Below are 12245 nucleotides of genomic sequence, written 5' to 3'. Positions count from 1 at the left end.
GAACAGACCTTGAAGACTGGCTTCATATATGGCCTCTGCCTAAAATGGATTAGAATATTGAGTAATATATATATCCTGAGGCATTGTCAAAAACAATAAAACATTCACCTGGCTGTGACTGTGATATTTGATAGCTGGATTTGGTATCAACAGAGAGACCAGGGAACGAGACGAGGAGACCACTTTTAAAACTATTGCCATTCTAGGGTGACTGTATTCACACTGAAGTTTACGCCCTCTGATAAGCAACATCAAAGTCTTCACAATGAAGGGAAATAAACTTCATTAAAATATTCTAGCCCAGTCATTAAACAAGCAAACAAACAAACAAACAAACAAAAAAACTAGGGGGACGGGTGGCATCAGTAATCAATATCCAGAATTACTGTACTGTAAAATGACTAGTTATCAACAAAATATTATAAGACCTGCAATGAAACAGGAAAGTGTGACTCGTTTACCAGAAAAATAAGACAACAGAAATTGCCTCTGAGAGGGTCCAGATGTTGGATTTAATCTCATAGCAGCCATGAAAAATTTTTAAGGAGCCAAAGACACCATGCTTAAAGAAGGGAAACTATGATGATAATGTCTCATCAAATAGAGAAGATCAACAAACAGACCAAAGTTAGAAAAAGAAGCAAACAGAACTATCTTATACCATTCACAAGAATTAACTCAAAGTGGATTTAAGAGTGGAACATAAGATACAAAAACATAAAAATACTAGAACAAAATGTAGCCAGTACATTCCTTGACTGGGTTATAAAAATTAAAAAACAATAAAAAATTATTGTTGGCAATAATTTTTTGGATTTGACACCAAAAGCAAAGGCAACAAAAACAAAAGTAAGTAGGACAGTATCAAACTAAAAAGCTTCTGCAGACCAAAGGAAAACATAAACAAAACGAAAAGGCAATCCATTAAATGGGAGAAAATATTTAAAAATCATATATCTGATAAAGGGTTAATATCCAAAATATATAAAGAATTTATGCCATTCTATGGCAAGAAAAGAAAAGAAAATTCCAAGTAAAAAATGAGCAGACAATCTGAGCAGATTTTTTTTTTCCCCAAAAAAAAACTAAGCAGATAGCCCACAGGTACATGAAAAGGTACTCAATATGACTAATCATCAGAGAAATGCAAATCTTTAAAACCAAAATGAAATATCATCTGACACTTGTTAGAATGGCGATCACTGGGGCCTCCTGGGTGGCTCAGTGGGTTAAGTCTCTGCCTTCAGCTCAGGTCATGATCTCAGGGTCCTGGGATCAAGTCCCGCATCAGGCTCTCTGCTCAGCAGGGAGCCTGCTTCCTCCTCTCTCTCTCTGCCTGCCTCTCTGCCTACCTGTGATCCCTGTCAAATAAATAAAAAAAACTCCAAAAAAAAAAATGGCTATAACTAAAAGACAAGAAATAATAACAAGTGTTGGCAAGGATGTAGAGATAAGGAAACCTTTGTGCATTGATGGTAGGAATGTAAATTGGTATAGCCATTCTGAAAAACAATATGGAGTTTCCTCGAAAATTAGAAATAGAACTACCATATGATCCAGCAATTTCTCTTCTGGATGTCTATGCAAAGAAATAAAAAATTAACTGAAAATGATAAATGCCACCCCCATGTTCACTGCAACATTATTTACAATAACCAAGATATGGAAACAACTTAAGTGTCCATCAGTGGATGAACGAGTAAAGAAAATATAGTTGAGCTATACACACACACACAAAAACGCGCGCGCGCACAATGGATTATTATTCAGCCATAAAAAAAGAAGGAAGTCTTACCATTTGCAACAACATGGATGGACCTGAGTCATTATGCTAAGTGAAAAAAGACAAAAACAAATACCATATGATATCCATATGCGGAATCTAAAAACGAATAAAGAACAACAAAAAGGAGTACAAAAATACAGAGGACAGACTGGTGGTTTCCAAAGGCAGAGAGTGGAAGGTGGGTGAAATGAGTGAATGGGGTCAAAGGAAAACAAGGACCAAGTACAATATGTGGAAAGAAAAATTCACTAGAGGGACTCAACAGTCAACCTAAACTGGTAGAAACAGAATCAGCAACTGGTAGAATTGAAGGTAGATTGATAGAAACTGTGCATTCTAAAGAAGAGAAAAAAAATTTAGGGTAGCTTAAGTGCACCAACATGTCCATAATGAGTACTGGAAGGAGAGAAGAGGAGAGAATCAGAAAAATATTCAAAGAGATAGTGGCAGAAAAGTTCCAAAACCATTAATGTATATATGTCCAAAAACTCAGTGAACTTCAAAAGGATAAATATGAAGATATCCACACCCAGACACATCATAGTAAAAATGCTGAAAGACAATAAGAAAATCTTGAAAGAACTGATAGAAAAATGACTTGTCACATATGGGGGAACTCCAGTAGGATTAACAGTTCATCAGAAACAATGGAGGCCTGAAGCAGGAGGACAACATAATCAGAGTGCTCAAAAGAAAAAAACTAAAGCCAAGAATCTTATATTCAGCAAAATGATTTTTCAAAAATGTAGATGAAAAAATGATATGCTTTACAAGAAATACTAAAGAAAGTTTTCTCAGGCTGTAAGAAGGTAAACACTAGATGATAATTTGAATTCACACAAAGGAAAAAAGTACATTATTAAGGTAATTATGTAATTATAAATAGTATAAATCCACATTTTTCATGTCTTAATTGATTTAAAGACTCATTTATAAAATTATATGTATAAAATTGTATTGTTGGGCCTATAACATATAGACCTGTAATATATTTTTACATAACAGCACTAAGGAGGTAATGGGAGCAAAGCTGAATTTGAGTAAGCAGATGAAACCACCTGGATTGGCCACAACAAATGAAGAGAGCTAGAAATGGTAAATTAGAAAGTTGATACACAAACTTTATAAAAGTAATTTTTGCTTTTTCCTTCTCTCAGGTTTTATAAAAAACAAAGTTATATAAAATAATTATAATTTGTTAGATTTCTAATACATAGGGATATAATATGTATGCCAATATAATACACATATATGTGTATTATACATAATACACATAAAAGGGAAAGAGGAAATAGAGCCAAAAATGAGTAACATTTTTATATACCCCTGGAATTAAGTTAATATACATCTGGAAGTAGATTTTGGTCAATTAGGATGTATATGTTGTCTTAGAACCATTACAAAGAACTTCAAAAATATGGCAGAATTATTAAATGAATAAATTGTACCAGAAGATACTTAATGCCAAAGAAAGCAATAAAGGAATATTAGAGGAACAAAAAAGACATGAGACATACAGAAAGCCTAAAGTAAAATGACAGATGTAATCCAACTATATCAATTACAACATTAAATATGGATAGATTTAACAATCCAATCAGAAGGTAAAGATTGTTGGACTAGTTTTTTTTTTTTTAATGAAGATTTAACTCTATGCTGTCTGAAGGCATAAAGATACAAATAGGTTGAAAGTAAAAGGATAGAAAAAGGTCGTGCAAACAGCAAATATAAAAAAGCTGTAGTTAATATCAGGCAAAACAGATTTTAAAGCAAAAAAAAGATGTTACTAGAAATAGAGACATCTAAAATGGAAAAATGGTCAATCCATCAAGAAGACTTAACAATGATCAACATCAATGCATCTAACAACAGAACTAAGATGTACATGAAGCAATACTTGACAGGATTAGAGGGAGAAGACAATTAGAAATTTTAATACTCCACTTTGAATAATGATACAAGAACTAGGTAGAAGACCAAAAAGAAAATAGAAGGCTTGAAAAATCCCATGATCAAAATCTCTATACTGAAATCTGCAAACTGGTACAGAAAGAAAAATTTAAAAGACCATTCAAATGAAGAGAGAACACCATGTTAATGGGTTGGGAGACTATTTTTTAAATGTTTACTCCACCAAAATTATCTATGGATTTATTACAGTCCAAAAAAAGGTTGGCATATCTTTTTGTAGAAATTAACAAATTGATTCTAAACTTTATTTAGAAATGCAAAGAATCAGCAGCACCTGGGTGGCTCAGTCGGTTAAGTGGCTGCCTTCTGCTCAGGTCATGATCCCAGCGTCCTGGGATCAAGCCCCCTGCATGGGACTCCTTGCTCAGCAGAGCCTGCTTCTCTCGCTCCTTCTGCCTGCTGCTCTGCCTACTTGTGCTCTCTCTCTCTGTCAAATAAATAATTTTTTTTAAAAAATGCAAAGAATCTAAAATAATTAAAAAGCTTTTGGAAATAAACAAAGTTGGAGGATTTTACTACCTGACTTCAAGATGTACTATAAATGTACATTAATTAGTGTCGTGGTAAAAAAAAGAAAAATAGACAAATAGACCAATGACTACACAGTGAAAGTCCAGAAAGAAACCTACACTTATGTAGCCAGTTTATTTTTTATTAAGACACTAATAAAAATCAATAAAGGAAGGAAAATCTTTTTAACAAATAATGATGCAAAAAACTGGACAAACATATAGGGGGAAATGGACCTTAATCTCTTCACACCACAATCAAAATTGAGATGAAATATAGTCCTAAAAATGAAAGCTGAATATTAAAACGCTTCTTGAAGGAAACAACAATATCTTCATGACTATGGAGTAGGCAAAGATTACTCATATAGGAATTTTGAAAAAAATGATAAATTTTCCTTTAAGGAAACTAATCTTCTGATCATCAAAAGATTTCATTTTCATTAAGAAAATGACAAGATAAGTCCCATATGGGAAGAAAATATTCACAATACCTACTTCTAACAAAAGACTCTTAAATATATAAAGAATTCTATTCAAGCTATGGCATTAACTTGGTTCTGTAACCTTAAATATTTAAAATCTTCAAACTGTCAGTTTCTTACCTGTAAAACATAAGAGTTGGGCTAGAGTACCACAGCTACCACAGCAGACTTTTTAAAAAATTCTATGATTTTTTGAAACCACAGCAAGTTAATTCATACAAATTACATAAAGGGTGGTGCAAGGAATATGAACAAAGATAGTTTTGGTAATTGACAATAGCCCTAAGTACTTCTGGGTATGGGGATTTATATTAAAGTAGAAACTCTGAATATCTATTTACATAAAAAAAGTATACAAGAATCTCCTACAAGATAGGAAAACCATAATTAAGGATATTTTATGCATGTCATAGTAATGAGAATATAAAATGTTTATTAACCTATTGTGCCTATCCTTGTATTTGTCAGTAGATACTTGGGTATGTCAGTACAGTGACATAATAAAACATTTTAAAAAGAGAAAAATATAGTGCTTATTTTAAGAAGGAATTTGATACCATCAAACAAATCACTTAATATGTACTACACGATACTACCTTTTCTAAAAAAAATTAACATATAATGTATTATTAGCCCCAGGGGTACAGGTCTGTGAATTGTCAGGCTTACACACTTCACAGCACTCACCATAGCATATACCCTCCCCAATGTCCATAACCCAACCACCCTCTCCCTACCCCTCTGCCCACTGCAACCCACAATACTACCTTTTTATAACTAAATATAATATTTAAAGTTTGTAGCATACCTTTCATGTTCTTTATAAAAGCCAGTAAGTGTTTCTCTTGAAAGCAGAAAATTTGATTAGGCCTTTTTAAAACCCATTATAAATTGTATAATTTTTGGTCTATTTTCAGGTGAAGCTTAGGTTATTAAAGTAATGATTTCATATAAGAAAATAAAAAATATTTTACAGTTCTCTACCATATGTTTGATTATTTTTTTGCACCTCTATTAATTATTGCTCCTTATTGTTTCTGATATCACTTGTTGAAACAAATTATCAGAACCCTTGTCATAACATGAGACTACAAAAGTAGTTTTCACAGGGGGAAGAAAAACCTTTCTAAATTTTCAGGAATAGGAATTATCTACAAAGTGTTAGCAAAATTCATCTCATTTATTATCATTTCATTTTTAGGTTTAACTGAGCTAAGTGAAAGTCCCGTTTCCCTGGAACTTGAGCGCTGCAAGTCTCCCACTTCAGGTAAACATGAATGGTAACTTTCAATCTTCTGGTAATTCACTGCAGTAATCTACTGCTTTATTTTCATAATTCTTACCATGTGAAATTCATAATTTTAGTCATTGTAATGTAGTTTCTGAAATTTAATCATAAACAAATTTGATTCTACAATCAATTAGAAATAAATGTCTTTAAAAATATTTTTGGCCTTCCAAATAATTAAGACCAGAGGTATGAATGTAGTACTTTTAAAGACATTTTAAAGGAAGGTTTCTTTACAGATAAATAATGTGAAGTAAAAATTGGTAATGATACACAGAAACTCTTTCCTCTTATAGCTAGAGTTGAATTAAGTGGGAAATACATACTGTAGGTGCAGAGAATATGATACCATTGGACCTTAGTTGGTTCATACCTCTGGATCACAGTTTGAAAACATGTATATTCATTGAAAAAAAAAAAAAAAGAAAAATTGATAACATGCTGGAACTAAAGCATCAAGATAAAACATGAGCCCACTAAAATATATAAAAAATGTGAGTATAAATATTCCTAGGAATAAGTCTTTAAGGTATGCAAAAAATGTTAGTAGTAGAAATTTTGGGGGGTAGGATTATGAACAATTAGCTTATTTTTTAAAATTTATTTATCTGATTTTTCTCTAATGCATATATAGTAACATGTAAATTTTTAAGCACCAAAAATATAGGTATATCTGTGATAATGAGCTACAGATATGTTTTCATTGAGTATCGAAAATTGTTTTTTTATTTTAACTTCATACAAATGTATAAAACTTTAATACTTTAAAAAGGAATTAATTTTAACTTTTATAAATTCATTTAGAACTGTGACATTTCTTCAGTTTTCTTAGGAGTTGTTGGTTGTTTATCCTTATTCTTCAGGAATATAGGCTAAGTAGAATCTAGTTGTGTCCATAAAAATTTTTGTTTTAATCGTATCTATTTCATCTTTATTGTACTGCTTTTATTTTTTTAAATTTTTTTAAATTTATTTTTTATTTATTATTAGCATAACAGTATTCATTATTTTTGCACCACACCCAGTGCTCCATGCAATCCGTGCCCTCTATAATACCCACCCCCTGGTACCCTGACCTCCCACCCCCCGCTCCTTCAAAACCCTCAGATTGTTTTTCAGAGTCCATAGTCTCTCATGGTTCACCTCCCCTTCCAATTTCCCCCAAATTACTGCTTTTATTTTAAACATGATCTCATACATTACCCTTTCTTTTGTATTTCTATTGGCACCATCTTAACATAGGCATTTATTATTCCACATTTAGAGTATTACAATTTATTATTCCACATTTAGAGTATTACAAAAATGTAATACAGGTGTCTCTGCTATCCATCTCTCACTCTTATAATTCATTTCGCATATCATGTAACAAAATTAATCTCCTTAAAATATTACCTTGACATTTTCTCATGTTCAATCTAAGATTCGATAAAATTTTTTATAACATTTAAATAACTTCACTTTAAATTATCATCCATAATCTGAATTTTAATAGTAATATAGGGTTCAAATGTCAAAAAGAAATGGAATTTAAATTCTCCCTCCCATTGTTCCCCATACATTGTCTCTATCCTTTTGAAAAATAAAGTTATTTTCTTATTTATTCTTTTAGTTTGTGTTTGTAAACAAATCAAAAAGACAAACGTTCTTTTTTGCTTCCTGTTTTATACACAAGTAGTATATGCATTTCACTATACTTTGCTTGTTTCAGTTTACTATGTATCTTGTCTTTCCATTTGATTACATAATCATTATACTTGTATGATATTTAATTGCAGGCATTTACTCTAATTTATATAGTCATTTCACCAATTAAAGGACACTTAATTCGCTATCAAATTTATGTCATGCCAAACAATGCTGCTATGACTAATCTTGGTACATTCTTCATTTTAAATGTGTACAGGTATAAGATAAATTCCTAAATTTGGAGCTGCTGAGTCAAAGGGTATATGTCTAACCTTTATAAATTCTTCCAATTTTCTCTCCCTCTATTAATAACATCAATAAACCAATGTTTATTGCTTATCATTTTTTAAAATTTTGTAAGTCTGTTAGGGAAAAAAGGATTTGTCAGTGTAGTTTCAATTTATCTCTCACACTGAGTGATATTGAATACCTTTTCAATTGTTTAAGAACTCATTAAATATTTTTTTTCTGTAATTCATCTATTCATACAATTTACCCATGACCTATAGGGTTGTTTTCCCCTTTCATATCAATTTGTATTGCCTCTTTACAAATTAAAATTAACCTTTTATGACATGAGATCCAAATATTTTTCTTAACTTTGCTTGTGTTATCTCTTGTCTTATAAGTTTTCTGCATTCAGACATTTCTTTTAAGGATTTTCTTTATGCCCAACAATTTAAATACTATTGGGGTTAACTATATCTTAAAGTTTTGGTAGAATTCTTCCATCAAGTCATTTAACCTTTATAATTACTTATTTTGTATGTTCATAGTATCGGTAAAGAAAACTTTTCATAAAAAAAAAGTTCCATTATGGAAATTTTCTAACAATGTTCAATGTAACATATGCAAAGATTGTGGTTCTATCTTTCTTTTAGACTAGTTAATAGTCAATCTATTCTGTTTTTGTTTTTTTTTTTTTAAACCTAAACGCAAGGTTTTTTGGTTGTGTTTTGTTTGTCTTATTATTTCTTTTCAGTGTTCCAGAATTCATTGTTTATGCACCACACCCAGTGTGCCACGCAATACGTGCCCTTCATAGTACCCACCACCAGACTCATCCAAGCCCCCCATCCCCGCAAAACCCTGTTTGTTTCTCAGAGTCCACAGTCTCTCATGGTTTGTAAATGCAAGTTTTACTGGGTTTGGGGATTTTTTTTTGGGGGGGGGATTTTAACTTAACTTCGGCTTTTAATTAGTTCCATCCTCTGCTTCCCTTTATTTTTCACTTAATAGATGCTTAATTCCTTTATTATTCTTGCTTTATTTCTCTTGCTTTTTTTACTTGGAATTTTTTGTTTACCTTGGTCTTACCTCATTGGGAGTAAACTTTTTAAACTGAGGTACAATATGGAATGTCTCTAGAACCTCAGAAATCTCCCTCATGCCTCTCAGCCACTTATTCCTACAAAGGTACCTACTATTTTGACTTTTAACCATAGATCTGTTTTGTGGAGTTTAGATTCTTATATCAATGAAAACATGCATTATTTACTTCTTTTGTTTCTTGCTAATTTTGCTCAGCCTTATCTATATGATATTCAGTTACATTGGTGAATAATTTGTATTGCTGTGTGATATTCTTCTGTATGTATATCTGTGCATTTTATTGTTGCTGCACATTTAGGTGGTTTATAGTTCGAGGCTATTTTAAGAAAAGCTGTTATGACCAATCTTGTAAAATGTTTAATGAAATATAAACTCATTTTTGTTTCACATGTATCAGGGAGTGAATTTGGGGGGTCCAAAGGTATGTCTATATTTAACTTCCGTAAATACAACCGAGTTTTTCAAAATGGTTGCACCAATTTTACTTCCATTAGCAGTGCATGAAAGCTTTACTTGTTCCACATACATCTTTTCTCTCAGTACAATTTTTAGTTTTCTTTTTAGAGGTCTTATATACATTTCATTGGTGTTATGCCTTGGCATTTTGTGTTTTTAGATGCTGTCAATTAATTATTTTCTTATTGTTTGTGGCTGGAATATAAAAATACAATTAATTTTTGTATATTGACCTCATATCCAGAAAACTTCATAAATTCCAATAATCTGTAAATTCTTTTGGACTCTCTATCCAATTATATCCAGTATTAAAATGACAGTTCTGTTTCTTATTTCTAAAGGAAGAGTTTAACTAGGACCTCCAATACAATGTTGAATATATGTGGTGTTAGCAAACATCTCTTCTTTCTTCCCAATCTCAGGGATAAGGCAGTATCGTAACTAATTATTATAATTATTGTAGGTTTTTATTAGACATCTTGCTTTTAGCCTTCTGCCTCTGATGTTTCTTTTTTCATTAATGTTAGAGCAAATCTAGAAATATCACCACCACATTTCTTTTGCAAGACAGAGTCAGGACTTCACATGCAATAAAGTAGATTGTTTCAAAGTAGGAAAGTTTCGACTACTTTGTTAAGTTACTTGGGCCAGAAATGATTGGCTGTGATAAGATTCAGTGCCCTATTTGAAACTGGTTTGCTGGGCAGGGCCCACTCTTCTTTAGTAGTAACCTTAGAATACAAATATTCACAAATGAAGAATGAGAGATTTCTTACTATGGATTTTAAGTCATAGATTTGTTAAAAATTAAAGAAATTTATCCTCATGGGAACAGTGCCATAAAAGTGTATTTTACCTTAAGAAAATTGGAAATGTTATTTGCATATTCCATTCATTTCCCATGAAAAAGAAAAATAATTGTATTGTATTAAAGGCCACGATGGAGAATGCACCCAATGCTATACCTAGAATACTACAACAACACATATACATAAAATTACATTCTGCAATCTCTTCCTATTGTAGGAATTACTGTATCTAGATTATCAGGAAAGGTATAGTTAAGGTAAATGCAGATTTTTTAGCCCAACCTCATAAGACTAAAATGTAACTGAAAAAACTATTTTAACAGTAGTTTACAAAACTTATGAAGACTATGATCTCTAAAAGTAGAAAAGAATGAAGATACAAACAGTTAAAATGTTTAACTTATGAATGACAAAATCAATAGTATATAATTAAGGGAAACTAGAATATATGTAATATACCTAAGTTTTGGAAAAACTAAGAAAAGCAACCATGCCTCCTGATGTCTCCTTGATTCATACACTAAGAAACAGAGACCTGGGGATAAAAATATATGTTTATAAAAAATATATGTTTATAAAAAATAAAAAATTTAAAAAAAAAATTAAAAAAAGAAAAAAAAAAAAAAGAAACAGATCACTAGGTCTGATTAATAATGGCAATTATAATGTTTGTACCTGGGTATATCCCCTTTTTCATGTATATATAACATTTAAGAGCCAATACTATTCTTGCCTTCTCTTTATTTTTTTCTTAATGCAGTTTTTCTCAAATGTAAGCCTATATCAGAATCAAGTGAAGAGTTTGTTAAAACACAGAATGCTGACTGTCAGAGATTCTACTTCACCAAATCTAGAGTAGGGCTTGAAATTTTACATCTCTAGCAAGTTCCTACGTGATGCTTATGCTTCTGGTCTCTGGACCACTTGAGAACCATGGCTCTGTGAAAATGTTTTTTCAATACTTAACTCTCTCAGTATCTATTTTGTAATCTTAAACCTTCACCCCTTTAAAGTCTGATTAAAATATTGGGAGGGAGACAAACCATAAGTGACTCTTAATCTCACAAAACAAACTGAGGGTTGCTGGGGGGAGGGGGTTTGGGAGAAGGGGGTGGGATTATGGACATTGGGGAGGGTATGTGCTTTGGTGAGTGCTGTGAAGTGTGTAAACCTGGTGATTCACAGACCTGTACCCCTGGGGATAAAAATATATGTTTATATAAAAATAAATAAATAAATAAATAAATAAAAATTAAAAAATAAATTTGAATTCAAATAGCTGAGTAAAAATGGTTGGTAATTAGGCAAGCCAGAGATCGATAATCATTTTATAACCCTGATTTCTGGCATGGATCTCAGACTCCCCTTTAGCCCAATAAACTGCAAGTAAAAAGAGTGAAGTTTAAGACTATTAAACATTTATTTGAAAACAATGAGAGAAAACGGAGTAGGAATTGGGAGCTTAAAGAATTCCAGTGAGCTAACCAGAAAGCTGATGTTCTTAACTTCCAGGAAAATATAACCATTTCATAATATTTATTCATTTACCCAACTATTCAACAAGTAATTTCCAGTATCTGCAGTTATATAGATATTATGTTATCTACTGAGAATAAACTAATGAACAAAATAATATACTCTATGCCAGATGGAATAGAGTCTATCTGAAGGAACCAACATTAAACTAATAATTTTACAAATAGTTGTTTTTTCTTAAAGCTATGTAACCCTTTTTCACTCACCAGGTAAGGCTGTACAATTTGTATACTACATAAACATCCCAAAGGTATGAGCCTGAACTAATATTCAGCTCTAGTTCTACTTACCTGGAACAGAGCTGCAATCCCTAAAGGAAATAGGCCTTTTGTCTTTGGACAGTGAATTGAAAATTAACCAAGACTTCAACTGTAGAGTTGTATC

The 12245-nt window shown here is 31.7% G+C and overlaps 1 protein-coding gene across 5 annotated transcripts in view; it reads left to right on the top strand.

Annotated features, from left to right (window-relative positions):
• The window catches only part of STXBP5L (syntaxin binding protein 5L), a 459224-nt gene that overhangs the window by 359813 nt on the left and 87166 nt on the right, over positions 1-12245 (top strand). For all 5 annotated transcript variants that reach the window (XM_059163941.1, XM_059163939.1, XM_059163940.1 and 2 more), the window contains one exon: positions 5953-6018. In XM_059163941.1, coding sequence (XP_059019924.1) covers positions 5953-6018 — 66 coding nt within the window. The remainder of the gene's footprint in view (positions 1-5952; positions 6019-12245) is intronic.

Source organism: Mustela lutreola, chromosome 2, assembly GCF_030435805.1.
Source record: "Mustela lutreola isolate mMusLut2 chromosome 2, mMusLut2.pri, whole genome shotgun sequence".
Taxonomy (NCBI): Eukaryota; Metazoa; Chordata; class Mammalia; order Carnivora; family Mustelidae; genus Mustela; species Mustela lutreola.
Note: the sequence above shows the minus strand (reverse complement) of the source record. Positions and strands in the feature narration are given on the sequence as shown.